The 19,585-nt window shown below is 41.7% G+C and overlaps 2 protein-coding genes and 1 pseudogene across 3 annotated transcripts in view; 1 reads left to right on the forward strand and 2 right to left on the reverse strand.

The window, feature by feature from the left end:
- Positions 1–810, reverse strand: part of FAM114A2 (family with sequence similarity 114 member A2) — a 36,250-nt gene extending 35,440 nt beyond the window's left edge. The window contains exon 1 of one of the 2 annotated variants that reach the window (XM_070465678.1): positions 724–810. The gene's annotated coding sequence lies outside the window, so the exon portion shown is untranslated. Of the gene's footprint in view, positions 1–690 lie in introns of both variants that reach the window. The other variant, XM_070465679.1, reaches the window with a different exon arrangement.
- Positions 794–19,289, forward strand: MFAP3 (microfibril associated protein 3). The gene is made up of 3 exons (XM_020915396.2): positions 794–848; positions 11,509–11,973; positions 14,807–19,289. The coding sequence occupies exons 2-3, from the start codon at positions 11,679–11,681 to the stop codon at positions 15,598–15,600; spliced, it is 1,089 nt and encodes a 362-aa protein (XP_020771055.2). The 5' UTR covers positions 794–848; positions 11,509–11,678; the 3' UTR covers positions 15,601–19,289.
- LOC110151926 (ladinin-1 pseudogene) lies at positions 930–2,778 on the reverse strand (annotated as a pseudogene).
- Positions 19,290–19,585: the final 296 nt, after the last annotated feature.

Below are 19,585 nucleotides of genomic sequence, written 5' to 3' on the forward strand. Positions count from 1 at the left end.
CATAGTTCTTGCACAAAGTTCCATCAATGTTTCCTGTAGCTGAATACACATATTTACTTTTTCTTTTACCATCTTTTTGCTATCCAGGTGCTCTCACCAAACTACAACACATAGTAATATGTACTTCACACACACATTAGATGTTATATATAGTATACAGTAATATAATGGGCTCTGGAGTTAGGCTGACACACTTCCATCTCTATATCTGAGTGACTGTGGGATCAATCACCTATCTGCGTCTCCGCTTCCACATCTGTAAAACCTACAAGCCAGAGTTCCTAGAAAGACAAAACTACCCGGTGGACGTGAGGGGTTCGGAACAGAGCCTGACACGTAATCGCTCACGGTAACAGCAGCTGTTAGTACGAAGTGGTTCCCTGGAGCATTACTATCTTTACTAAAATAACCACTTGTCTCGAGACGGACAAAATCCGCTCTGCCTTCTTCCCAATTTCAAGAACAGGTGCCCAACGGGAGTTCTGGCGTAAACCTGCGCTCCTAAATTCTCCGACGCGAACAACGATGAGAATTCCTCACACGGGCTTAGCGTTTCAATAACCAAAGGACTTCCGCAGCCTCAGCGTCCACCGCGAGGGGCCAGCCGCCCAGCCCCAGGCCGCTTCCTCCCGTTCCGCGGCGACTCTGGGACCCCACACCCGGCCCGCCTCCTCCGGGAAAGCCCCTCACCCAGGCCGCCTCCTCCCTCACAGCCGCCACTACCTTCTCCAAGAAGCTGCTCCTACTGCCCCGGAAGTCCTCTTTCAGGGTGGAGACGGCCTCGCTTAACCGAGAGAACTTCCGGGTCAAGCAGCAGATCCAGCCGGAAGGAGCTCGGCAGGCGTCTGGTGAGTGAGGGGCAGTTCGGGGTCGTTGTAGGGGCTGGGGGAGTTACTGGGGCTGCCGAGATGTGGGTTTGAGCCGGTGGGTTAGGGTACGAAGTAAAAGAAGTATCCGTGAAGTTTTGCAAACCTGGTCCAGCGGAGGGGGCACAGGACGGCTTGGCCAGGGCAGCAGGTGGGGCGTGAAGGGGAGCGAGGCAGGGCCTGGGAGGGGTCAGTGCGGCTTCTCCAGCCTGGTAGGCGGCGCAGGGACGGTGGGGGCCAGCCTGAGAGAGGTGCACGTAGACACCGGTGCGACCCGACGGCCCCGGAGGAGGAGGAAGAGCAGGAGTCCGCGTGGACAGGGTGGCGAGGCTGCGTGCAGATGCGCAGTGCCCGCAGCCGGACAAGGCGCGGGGCACGCCTGCCCCAGAGGGGCAGGGAGGATGCCGGCCAGCGTCCTCCGGGTCCAGGGCGGAAAGCAGGCGGGAAAGGCAACCGGCGCGGCTGCTGGCCTGAGACTGGCTCCTCACACCTCGGCACCCAGCGGGGGCTCCTGCCAGCTGCCGACTCCCTCTGCGTCTCCTGGTTCTGCGGGCCCTGCTGTGCTGACTCCTGGGTCCTGCCAATCCACAGGTTGAGCTGCGATGTCACCACCCTTGAGAGGTGCAAGTTCTCCTTGCGGCCGGAGGCTGGACCCTCTCGGCTCTGGCCCACCAGCTCTTTCTCGAAGAGGTGGCGCTTGCTGGCGACATCCACGGGAGCCACGAGGAACTCAGTGCGGGACGGGCTTGCACACTTGACGGACTCTGATCTCTGTATGGCCGTGTGGTATCGCTCCAGCTTCGGGCCTAATTTGACCGAGCTGGCCGGGAGCCTCACGCTGGCGCTGCGGGTTAAGGCCGCCTCTGAGCTGTCTCTCCGGGGGCTCATCCGGAAGGAGGTGGTGCGTGGGCTGGAGCGCTGCAGGGCGCTGCTGAAGGTGGGCGAGGCCCGTGTCGGCGAGGGGACCTCGGCCTCAGCATCCGTGCAGAGTGACGGGCGGGAGGCCGCCAGCCCGGGGCAGAGGCCCAGCCGAGAACTCGGGCTCCTTCTCAGGCCCAGCACCCTGCTGCCCCCCGGGCTGGACGAGTGCACCGCGCTGTGGCCATGGCCCTGCCTGGGGCCGACTGCGTCTCGGGGGCCGGGGTCTTCTCGAAGACGGTGGCTTTCTAAGACACCATTCTCTTCTCCGAGACGCTGGCTTTGTCTGGAACCGCCCTCTTTCCTGAGACGGTTCTCTCTGCCAGCACAGCGATCTTCTGGGACACGGAACATTTACTGGGGCTGGGGGTCTCAGGGTCCAGGCTCGCTTTCGGCTCAAGTGTCTTCGCAGCAGACGGCTTCTCGGAGCCCGCAGGCGCCCTGCCCCCCCAGACCCCCCTCCTCGCGGAGCCGCGCTCTGGGCTCAGTCTCCGGCCCGACGGCGACTGCACCTATTCCTCGGGCGCCGGGGGCGACTGCCTGGCCTGCGGCTCCGGGACGCGGGCCTCCCGGCGCCTCTGCCTCCTCTCCTGCCGCATCCTTAGGACGGCCCAGACATCCTCCTCATCTCTGGGGTCTGGGGCCTGGGGCCGGGGCCCCTCTGCTTCCTCCACGCTCAGCAGTCTCTCAGGGGCCGACGGGTCCTCGTCGTCCATGGCGAAGCTTTGGTTCCGGTGTCGCCGCCGGCGTTCTCGCTCCTGTTCCAACTCATCCTCCAGGGTCCACTGCCGGGCCAGGCTGGACAGAGCGGCCCAGATCTTCCTGCTGACCGACATGCCGCCGGACCGTATCCGTGGCCGTTTTGCAAGCCTGGCCTGGGCTGCTGCAGGCATTCGGCCATCCTGTTTTTACTGAGCTCCACCTACCTGCCAGACACTTTGGGACACTGGTTTATGAGAGACTGTGGCTTTGTGCTCAAGTAGTTGGCAGCTTAGTGGAGGAAACCGACCATAAATAAGTTTACAAACAAACACGGTTATCTAAGATGGTAGTAAGTGCTTTAAAGAAAATTAAGCAGAACAAAGTGATGGAACAAAGCGAGGGGTAAATTGTATGAAGAGCTGCTGAAGAGTATTAGGAGCAGAAGGACTTCATGGGAACAAACTGAGCTGGGTTAAGGAAAAGGCAAAGGGCCACTGTGAGTGGAGCGAAAAGAGGAAGATGAGACCAGGAACTTAAACTGGCCAAATTTTGTAGGGTCTGTGAGCCAAGATAAGAATTTTGACTTTTATTTGAAAAGCAATGGAAAGGCATTTGAAGGCTTCTGTGCTGAAGATTAATATGCTGTGCTTTATGACTTTAGATTACCCCTGACCCCTCATCAGAAAGATGTACCTCTTCAGTTGCTCTTGGGCAGTGATAATACCTGAAACCCAAACTGACAGCCAGGAAAACGTTAGAGGCACCCTCATTGTACAGATTTACAGGTGTGAAAAATTAAGTCCCAGAGAGGTGAAGGCACCTGGCCTTTTAAGAACCCTAACTGTCCCTTCCAAAAACCCTTCAGATAGTTTATTTGCTTTAATGGTGGTCCTCTAAATGTAAGGGCATCAGTATCACCTGGGAACATGTTCAAAATGTGTATTCCCCCAAAACTAAAAACACTAAGTATAAAATAGGTGTTTTCTTTCGATCTTATATTGTAATGGAAAGTGTATAGAATTTGGAGTTTAAGAATAGAAATTTGGTAAATCACTTAACTGTGTTTTATCTTTAAAATACTGTTGATAATGTAGTGAAAAGTGTTCCCATTTTTTGGGCTTAGAATCTCTTGAGACTTTTAAAACTTATTGAGACTTGTTGAAGAGGTTTTGTTTGTGGGGCTTGTATCTATCATTATGCCATTTTAGATGTCAAAACAATTTTCCAAAAGTTATTTATTTAAAATAATTAAATTGATTACATGTTAACATAAAAAGCATGTCTATGAAGAATAGTTTGCCCGCAAAAAAAATTTTTGAGAGAAATGGCATTGTTTTGCATTTTTACAAGTTTCTTTGATATCTGACTTAATAGAAGACAGCTAGATTCTCATACCTCCCTTGCATTCATTCTCTTGTGATGTCATTGATTATTGTAGCCTCTGGAAAACAGCACCTATTGTGTGAGAATGAGAGTGAAAGGGCAAATAATGTTGTAGTATTGTTATGAAAATCATTTTGAAGACATCTCAGGGGCCCCTGCAACACATTTTGCGAATTGCTGAATAACAATATGGTTATGACAAAAGATATATAGGCTAAGTCAGTGGGACCAAGAAATCTGCATCTTTAATAAGCACCCAGATTAATTTTATTTAAGTGATCTAAGAATTGCATTTTGAGAAAATGAGTTATAGATCAAATTCACTCTAGAGTGTTCTGCCCACCAGAAAAAAAAAGAGAGAGAAAAATTATGTTTCCATATTTCATATCTCTTCATTAACAATTTCCAGAGCCTGAGACTAAAAAGTCAGTAAGACACTTAGAGCAGGTCCCTTTCTGACTGCCACATTGATGAATGAATGAATTCAGAATGTTGATTCCAATGCCCTGCTAAGGGGATTTTAGACTCTGTGGTTGGTAAGCTTACAGTCTTTTGGACATACAGATAACTGATAAAAGAAGGAAACTGAGAAGTCTTACAGTTGAGTGCTGTGAATGTGCTAGGGGACTGACAGGAAAATAATTCACCTGAAATCCAAAAGGATGAGTGAGAGCTTAGGTAGGAAGGCTTCTTGAATAGGGTCAAAAACACATTGGATATTGTAGAGAAGGTCTAATTTCCACAGGAAGATGGGGAGGGCAGGAAGTTTCAAGCAAAGGGGACATTAGGACCAAAAATTTTAAGTGAAAAGTTATTTGGAGAGAATAGAGAATGAAATAAATATAGTTAAAGCTTTGAGCCATGACAGGGAAGCTGGGGAAATTATAGGATTTAAGGGAAAATAGGAACGATAATCAGTTTGTAAGAAAACTTAAGACCACTAGAGATCATAACTGATTAGTGACAGGTGTAACTAAAGACCAAACTTGACTTCTAAATCCATTCATTCCTTTAAAAAGGAATTAGTGTACATGTAGGCACAGCTGGGCTCCATCTAGGTGCTTCTCTTCTGCCACCTGAATCTATTCTTGAAGAATTATGGATACCATAAAATTTGTAGCTTATCTCATGGGTAGAGGAAAATAACCAATAGATTTTAAAATTGCCTTGACTTTTTTGGATTTGTGTTTAGGACCAGTTCTGAGGGTCGCAATATTTGGGACAACAGAGGGATATGGTGGGAATTAGGGAGAGCCATTTAAGAATTAAGAGGATAGTGTGGTACCCAGGTAAGCTAAAAGGACTGTGACCTAAGGCAGGGACAGTAGGACTTAGTTGAAAAACATCTAGAAGGAAGAAGGAGGAGAAGGTGAATGATAATGGCATGAATTTAAAATGTACATAGTTCATCTAATATTCACAACTACCCCATGAGGTGGTTACTGTTAATAACCTTATTCAATAGATGTGTATACTAAGGCCTCTGGATCCCACAAGGATAGGATCAAGCACTCTTAATCCACACTCCTCACCACACAGCCATGATGATACTGTAACTTTGATCTTGCAAAACTGGGAGAATTGTATTGTGTGGCTATCATTCAAACTATGTATATGCTAGACAGGTAGATCTGAGGGTGAGAGTAGAGAGCTCTTTTTTTAGTTATCCTGGAGTTTGAGATACTGGGTGGTAGGCTCAGACCACAGTGGGAAAAAAATGAGCAAGGAAATCATAAATCTAAGTTTATTATATCAATGTCTTTGTGTAGATTCAGCAGATGCTTATGGCAAAAATGATCATAGTCAAGGGCATAACAAATAAGCCTGGGTCTGAAGCACAGCTTCAGCAAATACAGAAGAGGGCACTCCTCAGTGTGCCAGAAAATATGCTGACGTTTGAGTGCCCCAGCGCCAATGATGAAGCATACGAAGGATCCAAGATTCTATTGGGAGCATAAGGGCTATGTTAAGTTAGAAACTTTTTGGAAAGTGGCCCTCAAAATGGTGATTTCTGTTTGTGTTTTACTAACCTTTGTATGTTACAGATTGCTATAGTAAGGCTTGCGTGTAAGCAGAACAGCTTCTTGTTTGTTCTCTGAAAGGATAGAGGAGTGCTAACAGTCTGCTCTTCATTTCCTTTTTCTCCCCTTTGCCAATTCAGAATGTCACTTTGACCATTTGTGTGCCTTGTGTAAGGGAACTTCTCCATTTTTCAAGTGTAACAGTGCAGGCAGAGAAGAGTGGATGAGCAGTAAATACAACTCGAATGCATTTAATTATGGAGAATGAACCATTAATATCCCAGTATTCTTGGAGCAAAAACCAGTACCATCTGGGCATCAGTGTTTTTCCTTCCTTTGAATTATCCCAGAACTATTTCTGCAAACAGCCATTTCCTCAGCCAACTTAATATTGAGCCACGAGAATGGAAATCAGCCACGTTGCTTCCTTATTCACTTCTGTTGAGAATTGGAACAGAATGGAGAGATTTCCTCTTAGAAGTTGGCAGGAACAGCAACAAGGCAGTCTGTTAGGGATGATAACTTAGGCACTTTTCTTCTTCTTTTTTAATGATATAGCCAGTATCCAGAATGCTTCCGTAGGGTAAAATCATCTATATTTCTGATTATTCATGATCCTAGAGAAGCTAACACTTTACCTGAAAGATGAAAAAGGAGTTAGATTAAATTTAAATATCACACTCTTCTATTATTCCTATTCATGCAGAAGACAGATAATAAAACATTCTACTAAGTAGCTTCATCCACAAGCATAGCATAGCTCTTTTTAACTGTTTACAGGAAGTGGCACTTTGATTTTCCTTTTTGAACTCTTCTTACCCTCCATATGCCAGCTGCCCCATTGAGAATAACAGGCATGATAGACAAAGTCCCAAACTTAAAACTGAATTGCATTCCTAAAATTTATGAAGTCTCCCTTTCTCTTTTGTGCTCAGAGCACAATTACACTTCTGTTCAGTACTTCTCCCTGTCTTATGTATAGTTACCCCTTTCTTTTCCTATCTTCCAGGTTTTGCTGAACTTAATATTCTTCCTCCCACCTGGCCAATTCTCCATTTCTTTGATTGTTTGCACATTCAGTTTTCGTTTTTGTGGTTTTAATTTTGAATGAAATTAGATAAAGATGTTTATTTCTTTTAAAAAAAAGTCTTATTGGAGCCAGGAAGTAGATCTGTCAAGAGCCAGAGCAGCATGTATGAGCCTCTCTTTCTCCTCCCCTCTGTAACTCCACCACCACCACCCGCCTCCCTAGCCTCCATCTCCTGGCTTCTCCATCCCCGTTGTCCTTTAACCTGGTTGCCTCAGCTCCCTGTAATCCTTCTCTTCCTCCAATGTCCCTAAGCCACAGTGTCTCAGTCCACATTCAAGGGAAGATTCTTCTTAGTCAGTGAGTTGACTTCCTCCTGGATCCAAGAAGGCAGAGCTCCAAAAAAGGAACAACAAAGGCTCTCTAGCACAAACTCAGGACAGGGTGAAAACAATGTAACATGGTTGGTCTCCAGGGTCCCTTTACAATGTCTATTTGATCCACGTTTTTGTGAAATATTTGGATTGAGAAAGAGAGGAGTGTGAAATTTAAAATTAAAGACTGAAATTACCTTATGATGTTACCCCTTCCCCCTGCAAAGTTTTTAAATGGTTGCATGATATTCCAAGTAAAAGTGTTTTATATATTTTAAAGAATGGTTTTGCCCTAAAGTGTTGATTTTAGCACTCAAAGCGATATCAACAATAATAATAACTAGAGTTATCAGTGATGACTGTTTCCAGACTCTGATTTTTACATACTGTCTTTTTCAGACCTTGCAATAGTCTTGTGAAAATAGGTGCTATTATTTTCCCTCATTTAAAGATGAAGGAACTGAGACACAGAGAGATTAAGTCATTAACAAAAGTTGCAAGGCTGATTAGAGTCAGAGCCAGGAATCGAGCCTAGGAAACCTGGTTAGGGAATCTGTTCACGGAACTTCTCTGCCACCCTGCCTATCAGAGGCCTGCAAGTATGAGGTTCCAGGGTGAACTTAATCCAGAGTGGAATCTGAGTGGTAGTTCTTTTGTGCTGAAAGTGTTCAGACAGTCAAGCACCGTTAAGTAGGGCTGTTACAGAGGAAATGAGGATAATGGTTGCTAGTCCATGAGCCCTCTGCCTCAGAATCACCTAGAGAGCTAATTAAAAACCATGAATTCCAAGGTTCAAACCCAGAGATTTTTATTCACTGGTCTGGGGTGGGACCCAGTAATCTTTATTTTTAACAAGTTCTCTAGGAGATTGAGATGTTCAGCCTGGTTTGGAAACTGGACTTGGTTATCTTTTATTCCCACCATTATTTCGTAGGACACGATGGTAAGTGAAGACATTGAGGGTTAGTGGTCGGTTCAAGGAGTGCATTTAGGCATTATGCCTTTAAGATCTTTTGCTCTTTGTGTCTCAGAGAATAATAACGAGTGCTAGTAAATGCACGTGTGTCTGAATAATTATAATCCCTGTTGTATAACATTTGTCAGTTTACAAAGATCCATCACATACTTGATCATATTTAAACCATTCTTCATCATTAAGTATTTGTTGAGTATGTGCTAGTTATGACACATAGCGTTAAAAAATACAGCCCTTGTGCTTAAGAGGCTCACAGGTGAGATGGAGTAGACTGCCTGGCAGTACAGAGCCAGGTTAGCAGTGTAGCGGTGAGGGCCACAGGGATCGGGGGACAGCCATCTTGCATCCAGGTGAACTCCTGATCTATATGGGAAGAAGAAGCAGGCCTTGAGAGGAGGCTCGGGGAAGCTGAGTGAAGAAGGAATTCCACACTGCAGTAACACTGCCAGGACACTGTTGCCCCACAGCCCTCTCACATGGAGGCTGTTCATTCTCCTGAAATTCTTACATCTTAGAGCAGGAAGAGTGAGTCCATTTCTTCCATTCCTAGTGTCTTCCTTGATCCTGGGGTGACAGCACCCCCACAGGTGATCTACCTCACTTTTGAGCCTCTCAATTCTTTTGACTGCTTCACCTTGGACAATTATTAATTGTAGTGAGTCTCCTTCGCTCACTTCAGCCTCCCACTCCAGTTCCCAGAGTCTTATCTCCAGTTTTGCTGTTGGACCAAACTGCTCCTCTTCAGGTCAGGAATGAGACCCATGACTCTGCGGCCACCGTCTGTCATGACTGCCTGTAGCTCTTTTTCTTGAATACCTCCCTGACCAGTGACGGATCTGCTTTTTCTCTGCCCCGTGTCCCTTTACCTCGACGGCTCCCCCCAGCATTCTCCATTCCCATTTATCCCCCAGGTACTGTCACACACTTTACTTTCTCAGGGAGGCTTTCTGTGACATGGTTAGCTCTCTATGGCATCCTGTACTTTTCCTTCAGGTAGCATTTAGTGTATTTTGTATGTATTTAATGACCATGTCCTCCACCTGACAGTTCCGTGAAGGCAGAGACAGTGTCTGTGGTACAGTAGGTTGGCACATCGTAAGTACTCAGTAGACACTGCTGAATAGATGAAAATGTATACCCCTAGTCTAAGATAGTGGGTTGTAGACTCTGGAGGGAAGCAGTGGGGAGGAAAAGAAAGGCAGGATAAGAATGAGGTGCTATTAGAATCAACTGGAGTTGAGGGAGGGAGGTTTTGTTTTCTCTGCAAAGAGAGCAGGCCTGCAGTTCAGAGCCGTCAACAGAGAGCAGTATCTCTGCAAGTTAAAAACATGGCTTTGTCTGCCTTGTGCGGGGGGTACAGTTACTTTTATCCAGACTCTTATCCAGACTTTCCTTTTAAAATACATGTGTGAAAGACAATGAGTTTAAGAGAAGCATAAATAATAATTTATGAAAAGCATAAAATATAATTTTAAGAAAAGCATAAAAAATAATAAAAGATACAGTTTTTAAACAAATCATGACAGTAGAAGAAATGAATGCAATTTGGGAAATGCCAACTTGGATGAAGCCACAGAATCTCCATATGGAAGTCCTGGGTGAAACTTGGAGTACTTTTCATCACATTCATTTCCTATCACCATTGAGAACCAGTAGTCTAGAATAAAGGACAAAAATCATATCTGCCAGTTGTAGTGGAAAAGAAGTTGAGAGCTTATATATATCAAGCCAGAGCACAGTGCCTGGCTTACTTCAGTCATTTTGTAAACTTTTATTTCCATTGTTTCCACCCTCAACTCCCTCCCAATAGAGGCCAGGAATCTCCTGCTTACTATATAATAAGAAGAGCAAGTCAAGAAGGTGAAGAGGTTAGATCAGATCACTTCTGTAATCCCCCTTCAGTGCCCAAGAGCTTTATGTCATTTTAACGGGATTTGGGGAAGAAATGAAAACACAGTGTTCATCTATTATGTATAGCAAACTCTGAAGTTCTTTGTTTTACTTCAACTGGTCCCTCCTTAAATTTGCAAGATAGAGAAAATTATTGTCATCATCTAACCATCCTTTCAAGGACTAATGAAATTTAAATGATATTTACAACTTAACTGTCATTTAGACTGAGCAGTTTAATGGTAAAATACAATGATCTGTTGCTTTTTGTGTTACATGATCAAGCAGCTTTTGTATGAGTATACAGGGAAGTAAGTGTCATTTCCAAAACTGTTTAGTTTGGCCCTTATAAGAAATAAAGCTAGGTGTTTCATCCCATATTTTATAGAAATTCAATGAAATTTTTCTTTAAGAGTCAGTGATTTTAAAAGAGGAATCAGATTACCAGGAAGTTGATCATAATCACATAGATTCTTGAACTGGAATATTATTTTGCTTTTATTTGTGATATTCTACTCTTCTTTTAAATGTCTTAATAATCTTTGTCTGTAGTTTGTATTTCTGCTAACTAGACATTTAAGGTGTCAATTCCTCCCATAGCTAGTTTATAGACTTTGAGTTAGAAATTTGGTATTCTTACAAGCTTATTAAATATACTGTATTTTATCTCTTGATATTGAAGAAATTATTAAAGGAAAATTCTTTTGTTTAATGTTCTTGCCCAAGAGGGAATTTCTATAGCCTCAAAAATCAGTAACTATTTATTTATGCATAGTGGTGCAGTTTTCTAATATTACAACAAAAAAACTACTTCAAGTAGCCCTGCATTATTTATGTCTAATGTCTGTATACTTGAATTACTCAAATTTTGAATTCCATGGTTACAATTATTATGTAGCAGTTGATTTACATTATTGATATAACAGCAGATGGTAATGGTGCAGGTTGGAATAAAAGATCATTAAGTTAAATATTTTAACCTTCACTGGCTCCCGCCTGCATGGAATTTGTCAGAGTGAAATAGAATCACAGCATTTCAGAACTAGAAGAGCCCTTAGAGATTGTCTCATCTAGTCCCCGTTTGACACATGAGAAAACAAGCATAGCTATTTGCCAAGGGCTTACAGCTAGTTATTAGCAAAGCTAATACCAGAATCTAGATCTGCCATTTCCCAGTTCAGTGTTCTTTCTACTGACTGTTGAAATTTTTAGGTGATATTTTCACTGTTTCACTTCATAATATTGATGTCAATTATTCTAATCAGTTTCACATCTATTTATTTCTTGAACATAGAGTTTCACTCCATTATGAGTCTTTGTTGGTTAAATTTTATATCTGGCTCTCTTTCAGGTTGGTCTCTACTCATATCTGTTAATCTTGAAGACTCCAGAATATACCTGGATCTGCCTTTTTTTTTGGAAAATTCCAGTACCAAGCAATCAGTGACCCACTGTGCTCTTGTTATGATATAGAAGCTATTGAGTTCTCCAAATATAAACAAGATTTTCTCCCATTTTCCCATGAAGCCACTTCGTTGTTTATCCACTTTAGTGGTGAGTGTTATTGTGCCAGCTGCTTTTGCTTTGGAAGATGTAGACTTCAACCAAATGATCCCACTGGGAACAAATCACAGCTCTTCCAATGCATCATTTCTTCCAAGTTTTGAACTCTCATCGGATTCCCACTCTGGTGATGATGTCATCATAGCCAGAGAAGGAACTAGTGTTTCAATCAAGTGTCTCCTCACAGTCGACCGCTATGAACAGGTCTCTTGGTACAACTCAAAAGGACAGCAGCTGGATGACAGAGACAGAGGTAATTATCCCAGAGTATAATTAGTCAAAGTTACTCATTTCCTGTTACTTCAATCTTGGTTTTATGACATTTTCAACAAGAAATCTCCAAGATGAGGTACTACAATAAATAGTTAAAACTTTTGAAAGGCCTGGGGTCTTATACCTATCAGGAAAAGTGAAATAATGGTAATTACTGAACCAGAAGAAGAAAAAAAATAAAGTATGCTTACAAATTTAAGAAGTGTTCACATATTGATGGTGAGCTCTTTTCTCCCCTCTTGGCGAACTGGTTTCCGTCTTCGTTCAAGGTTGGCTCTATCAGGGTTGCTGCCCACAGCTGTGTGGACTCTGAACTGCACAGCTCCGGGGGCACTGTTACCTAGACTGTAATGTGAGTAGTACAGTGTGCTGGCCCTGGATGAGTAGAGCAAGAAGGATTTTGGTTAAGTAAACTTGTTGTAAATATTTTTTTTTTACTCAAAATGAGTTACTTAAAATGTTGGAGGAAATCCCGGATATTTTCTAAAATGGTTATAAAGATCAAGTCCCTCTGAGAATCAGAAGGGCACTGAGGAGGAACTTTATAAGCCCTTCCAGCTCATTTCTCTTTTTAATTCTGTACCTTAATTTGTGTGAAAATAGGAAAGTTCCCTTATATATTTTTGTTTCTCAGTCTTAAAAAATCATACAGACATCATAGAAAGGTGACCAAGGTCTACCTTTTGACAGGTTTTTATTTGATTTTGCTATTTAAGAACCTGTGAACACATCTTAATCAGAATATTGTTTCCTTTAACTAGTGTTGTGTTAGATTTTTTTTTGAAGACTACCTGTGTTAAAACACCTTAGAAATCGCCATGAACTATCAATGGGATAAAGATTAAATTATGGTATCCTCACAAGCTACACTTTGGAAAAGGCCTGCTTGTATTTTCTGTTAGAAAGATAGTCTAATCTCTTGGAATATAAGGATATTTGGCTACTTATATTAGACTGGAAAACAGAAAAGGAGACAGATGGTGCTTCCTTCTAAAGTATATGCTAAACATTTTAACCTTCTACAGACTGAGTAACTGGCCACCAAGGAATTGAAGAGTTAGAATGTTAGAAAGAACAGAGCTTCTTGAGAATATAGACCTGTTAAGCTAGAATGTCTAGAGTGGTGCCCTGAACATGTATTTTGAACATGATTTGGGGTTCCTTATTTGGATCCACTGAACTAGACTCATCTTTTTTGGCCCTAGGGTCCTGACAAACACATCCAAGATGTGAGTTACTCAGTCAGTGTGATTATTATAGACTGGTCATGTAAACAGATTTTAGGAGACCAGCCAAGTAGAATGGCAGTTTTATTTTTCTATTTTGCCTTTACTTTGAAAACCGCTAACATCTATCACTGATGCTTTCAGCAGCAGCTCTGGACAATTGTATTAAATTTTATGAATCTCAAGTGAGAGGAGTTTAAAGAGCATGTCAGTCTAGCATAAGGTTCATAAATCTTGAGCTATTATCAGCAAGTGAGCTAGAGAGTTTAGATTGTGGTTATAGTGGTTGATGAATGGAGTCTATGTATATAGTTCATCATACTGTGGATTCACAGGGTATCTTTTTTATAGCTCCAGGTTTATAGACAGAAGCTTGTAAAATAATGACTATATTCACAGCTACATGTTTTCCTCTTCTTTTTACATTAGTAAAAATATAACTACAGAATTTAGGTAAATTTTGATGTAGATAAGAATGGGCACGGTCCACAGTACTTACTAATTGAAGTGCCCCTAAATCCTGAACCATAGAATCTCAGGGATGAAAGGGAGCTGGAAGATGAGGCACTGAAGCGGTGCTTAACAAGCAGTCAGACAGCCTTCCCTGGGATACCACCTGTAGCCCTGGGGACCCATACCCTACACCCCATGTTAGCCCATCTGTCCTATCTTTGAATGGCTTATACACTGAGAACTTAGGTGAGAACTGTGCAGGCAGAACCAAGTTATTAAAGGATGTTGGTCCTTGTGCTTTGGTTTTCATACTCATGTACGTTTGTATACACATTCCTGAATGAAGATACCTTCACGTATGGAAGAAAGGCAGTATGTTTTCAATTTAAAATAGAAGCCTAGGCATCTCAGGGTAACTTTTATTCTGTCTGCCAAGCTGTTCATTTACCCTCACTTGTGAGACATCGCTTTTGGCTTATGCTTTATTTACTCTGGCCGGAAAATCAAGATGTTATCATCAACCAACCTTTTCTAACAAGACAAATTAACATGTGCAAGGCATGCCAGATTAGCCAGTTAGTAATTGAACAAATACATTAAATTGGTAGGGTTTTTTAGAAATAATTTTGTCTTTTCTTAAGTAAATAAGTAAACAGTAAATTATTGAAAGTTAAAAAGGAAGTAAAAATTACTCATTACCCTATAAATAGCCATTGTTTTGTATTTCTGAGACATAGCCTTCTACTTTATGAGAAGGTGTAGGTAGAGACTGTGATATAGACACTTATACACACATATATATAAACATTTCTTTTTAAGGTTAGTCACTTAGCATTATGTTGACACACCTGTCTCCCTGAATGGTGTCTTACATCTCGCACTGAAAAGGCAGCCACGATAATCATTAGTTTCAGGAAGATCTTGATTCCCTTTTTTAAGTTCCAGGCTGTTTAAAATTCAGACTCTGAACGTAAAAGTCTGCCCTTTCTTACATCATTTAACGAAATAGCAGAACCTAATAGGTGAGTTGATGTAACGTGCTCTAATGAAGAGGTGGAATATTGATAAGGCAGTTTGCATATTTAGTAATAGTATTCTTTATGCTGTAATTTTTCATTTCTGTTGGGTTATCAGGTGGAAAATGGTTGGTTTCTGATAACTTCCTGAATATCACCAACGTAGCCTTTGCCGACCGTGGGCTCTATACGTGTTATATCACCTCTCCAACCCGTGCCTCCTACTCGGTCACCCTGCGTGTCATCTTCACCTCGGGAGACATGAGTGTCTACTATATGGTGGTTTGCCTGATTGCCTTTACAATCACTCTCATCTTGAATGTGACACGGTTGTGCATGATGAGCAGCCATCTTCGTAAAACTGAGAAAGCCATCAATGAATTCTTCCGAACTGAAGGGGCAGAGAAACTTCAGAAGGCCTTTGAGATTGCAAAACGCATCCCCATCATCACCTCGGCCAAGACTCTGGAACTCGCCAAAGTCACGCAATTTAAAACCATGGAGTTTGCTCGTTATATCGAAGAACTGGCAAGAAGCGTCCCTCTGCCACCCCTTATTCTAAACTGCCGGGCCTTTGTAGAGGAGATGTTTGAGGCTGTGCGAGTGGATGACCCTGATGAGATGGGAGAGAGAATTAAAGACAGACCTGCCTTGAATGCTCAAGATGGCATCTTTGTCATTAACCCAGGGATGGGCCGGAGTAATTCACCAGGAGGAGATTCAGATGATGGTTCCCTGAGTGAACAAGGCCAGGAGATAGCAGTTCAAGTTTCCGTCCACCCTCAGTCAGAGACGAAAAGTATTGATACTGATTCTCAAGACAGCAGTCATTTCAGCCCGCCTGATGATGCAGGATCTACCGAATCGAACTCTAACTACAAAGATGGGTCATATGAAAGCTGCCAGCTGTGAGCTACCCTCATACCTACAAAAACAGCTTGCAGAAAAAAAACATGTTTCATGCAGAAAATAACATTTTTACCAAAAAATAAGTAGGATTTCCCCCCTCATTAATATTAAGCCTATCAGAACATGAATTATTACCAAAATCTTTCTTAAAATCCAGCATTTTTCCTATCTGATCTTTCTCAGTCATTTTCCCCAAGCTTTATTAAATGATACACATTAAGATTTAAAGGGGTCTGAGAGATCAGTGTAACAGGGAAAGTACCACACCCAAAATTACGTGACTTTTCTAGTCATGGTTCTTTCATTGTTTAAAGCTAACACTTCTGTTGAAGCCTCAGTTTTCCCACCAGTAAGATGAGAGATTTGCACTAGATGATATCTGAAGTCCTTTCTAGCCCTCTGACTTCTTACCTGCCACCTTTAAACTATAAGAATCTTCAGCTCATTTCTTAATAAACCCTTCCCTAGACTTTGAGTCCCTTTTTACAGAAAGGACTGAGCTAAGATTTTATTCTGTGATTTGGATTCCCGCACCAATGCTATGCATAGAGGTGTGGGTGTTTTTCGGATGTCTTGCTGGTGGAGCATACAATTGTATATGCTCGATTGAATCTTTCCCGTATCGCCCTTGAATATATTGCTATACAGATATCAGAGACATAACTGCTCGTGAGTAAGCTACTTTTCATGAGTAAGTTGGTCCTTGTGAGGGTATAGCAGTCTTTTTAACTTACTGAGTCATCATTTAGCTCACTGAGCTGGCAGTGATTTCTCAGCTGATCTTCCAAAGTGAAAAATTTGTTCCTAAAGAATAATGTCTTCATTGTTTTTAGAATAAGAAGCAGTGTCAAATCATCTGTCTCTGGTAAATTATGGATTTTTACATTTCTGTTAATAGAATTTCTCAGGCTTTCCCTTTTTAAAAGTACTGGACTCTTAAGAGACAGTTCTGTGTTTGGGAGCTCATTCCAGAGGAAAACCCACAGCTGAATTCCTCTTTGGACCTCTGTCAACACTCTTTACTCTATCGTCTTAAATACGGTGCTAAAGGTTGCATGCCTTCTTACCTTGTTTGTCTTGTTTATATTTTATTGTTGCTGAGGTTTTTATTTTTGTGTACATCAGATGTAGAATTTTAAGCTAGGGCTGCTTTTGTGGCCTTTCTGAGAAGCACTAACCTGAAATAAGATTAGATAATGGTGTGTGGGGTGTGTTACTATATTAAATATATAAATACAGATGTATAGGTATATATATACACACACATACAAATGATCTAGACATAAAGAGGGAGAAAAATTATGAATGATGCCACCTGATTCAACTGTGTATAATAAACACTTTGGACAGTGTTTGTTGCCCGGCTGAGATCTGAGGTAATGGAATTGTAAATATTCTTCAGAGTCATTTCTTCAACTACAGTGAGCTTGGCATCATACAATTTTAAGAACTCGGCAGTGGAGCTCCGTGTGCTTCACATTTCTTCATTTGGCTTCTGACTACTGAAGCTTTACTTGAACTAGAGGCTCCTGAGGGAAATGTTCAGGGGAGGTTTTATCAGGATTTTAATTTAAGGTTTCAAATGAAGGAAGACAGGAAATTTGAAGTGTGACTAGATAGAACTCCTGCCTCCCTTTGTAAAGGCTTATCAGAAGTAATACATCTGTTCTGGATAGTATGAGTGAATCAATATTCAGTTTTATCAGATGGCATTTCAGATAAAGACGATAATGCTGCCTTTTCTGTCTCTCAGGCTGTTTCCATGGAAACCTCCAGAGCCAAACAAAAGCTACCAATCATTTAGCCAAATCTTGTCTTGGCTCACAGACCTGTATTCCTTTAAAGAAAACTGTTTTCATACATTTGGCTATGAGAACAAGGGCTCTGGAACATGCCCTAGATTATAGAACTCTTCTTCCCTTCCCAGAATGTTTCTCTTGAGAATTTAAAATTCTTTAAAATCACTTTCTAAGGTCTGAGTCTGTCCCTTGAACGTCCCTCAGATCTTTAGATAGCACTTCATAACTTGTAACAATATAGCAGGTTTGGGGTCCTTTTTAAGAATGTAGCTTGTCACATTAAAGAAAATGAATTTACCCCCACATGTTTTCATAATAGACATAGGTATTTGGAACCTTAAGGTAGACATATTTAATAATCAAAGTCCTAGGAAACAGAGCTTGGAAAAAATAACAAGAAATATTCAGGAAAAAACTATAAGTTGCATAATACTGTATAACAAGTATAGGCTACTCTAGTGTATCCTGGATAAATTACTTTAGAAGTGTAATGGTGACAATTTAGTGGCCAAAGTAATTGGCTTACTCTGAGTATTCCAGGTTATGGTGCCACTGATAAAGTAAGTCAAAATTTAAGTGGAGCCGGTGTTACTTTCTAAATCTGAAATAGTTGTTCACAGGAAGAAAATCACACTCGCTAACATTTTCTCTAGCTGATTAATCAACTACTCTTCGTATATAATTAATGCTCATGTTATCTTTTTGTAAAATCCTTAACCTTTTGAACTTCAACTACAGTCTAACAGTCTTTTGACAATAGTAGTGGTGTAATTATCCTTCTGTCTTGCTAGATTTTATAATTGGTGAACATGCCTTTACTCAGCAAATTGGATTTGCAATAGTTCTGTCATGTCATTTATAAATTTTGTCTTGTATTGGGATTTAATGACCCTTATCATCCTTGTGAAATGAAATGCTGGCTTTGTAAAATAAATTGACCAAGACAAGACATATAAACATTTTTAGAGATTCCTTGCCAGCTGAAATTCCTTACCAGTCAGGCATCTTTTGAATTGGTATGCCACTTGTTTATAAGCTGTTTGATAAACCTATCCTCAAAGTTGTATCTGTTCCAACACTTTAGTTCTTTTTTTGTGTGTGTGTTTATTTTTATTTTTATTATTTTTTTCCATTTATTTTTATTAGTTGGAGGCTAATTACTTTACATCATTGCAGTGGTTTTTGTCATACATTGAAATGAATTAGCCATGGATTTACATGTATTCCCCATCCTCCCAGCCACCTTGATATAAGTATCTTGGGAGTTGCTGACACGGAATAGTTGTAAGGCTCCTAGCTTCTTCACCTCACTTAACACATATTTTAAAGTGAAAATTCACAGCTTTCCCTTTTGTCCTCAGTGAACCCCCGCCATAGTCCTCTCCACGCCCTGCACGTGGTTTCACCCTAGGTCAGATTTTGTATTCTGTATCCCTGAGCAGCATGGGAGCATGGCATGCTTGTTTCCAGGGCCCAGCAAGTCATGGGTGCTAGTCTTGCCTCCACACACCAGCTATTGTAACACAAGTATTGAATATATCAGATTTCCTGAATCACCATTTAAAGAATACAATCTTTTCTCTCCTAGGCCGGCAGTGTTAAAAAAATGCTAAGCCTTATGTATAAACTCCTAGGTTCTCAACACATTTCATAAAAATAAATGAGCTACTTAATATGGTTCAGATGATGTTTAAATAGTTACCATTTTAATGAATGTTTAACAATTTTGTCCTTTTTTTAAAAAAAAAGTTGTACTTGAACGTAATGCATTAAATGTTCAGTGGAGTATATTTTGTTCGTCTGAAGTCTTCTGTGGGGATGTATTCATTTTTATGTGTGGTGGAATTTGATGTTAATGATTTTGAGCAGGAGTAAATTTGAAGTTAACTTGGATGCTACTGTGTCTACCCATTTAAATTTTACAGATGTTTGCTAAGCATCTATATGTTTTCGGTGCTATAAGCCATACTGAGATGGGTGTCCTACCTACAGTTAGCATGAGAATGCAGTTACCGGAGCATCCTCACCTGGCCTAAGTACAGCAGTTTCCCACTGCTAAAATAAAGCATTCTTAGGAAAGGCAGAGCTTGAGCAAAGGCCTAGCGATAAGAGGATTCAGCACATGTTTTAGAGTAGTGGTCCCCAGCCTTTTTGGGAACAGGGGAAGTGGGTGGGTGAGGGTGAGGGTG

The sequence above is a fragment of the Odocoileus virginianus genome, chromosome 3 (genome assembly GCF_023699985.2).
Source record: "Odocoileus virginianus isolate 20LAN1187 ecotype Illinois chromosome 3, Ovbor_1.2, whole genome shotgun sequence".
Classification (NCBI taxonomy): domain Eukaryota; kingdom Metazoa; phylum Chordata; class Mammalia; order Artiodactyla; family Cervidae; genus Odocoileus; species Odocoileus virginianus.

Excerpts from the sequence above, each read along its gene's own strand:
- MFAP3 (XM_020915396.2), top strand. The coding sequence starts at position 11,679 with ATGAAGCCACTTCGTTGTTTATCCACTTTAGTGGTGAGTGTTATTGTG. Across the intron at positions 11,974-14,806 it reads GCTGGATGACAGAGACAGAG|GTGGAAAATGGTTGGTTTCT; the intron begins GTAATTATCCCA and ends TTGGGTTATCAG.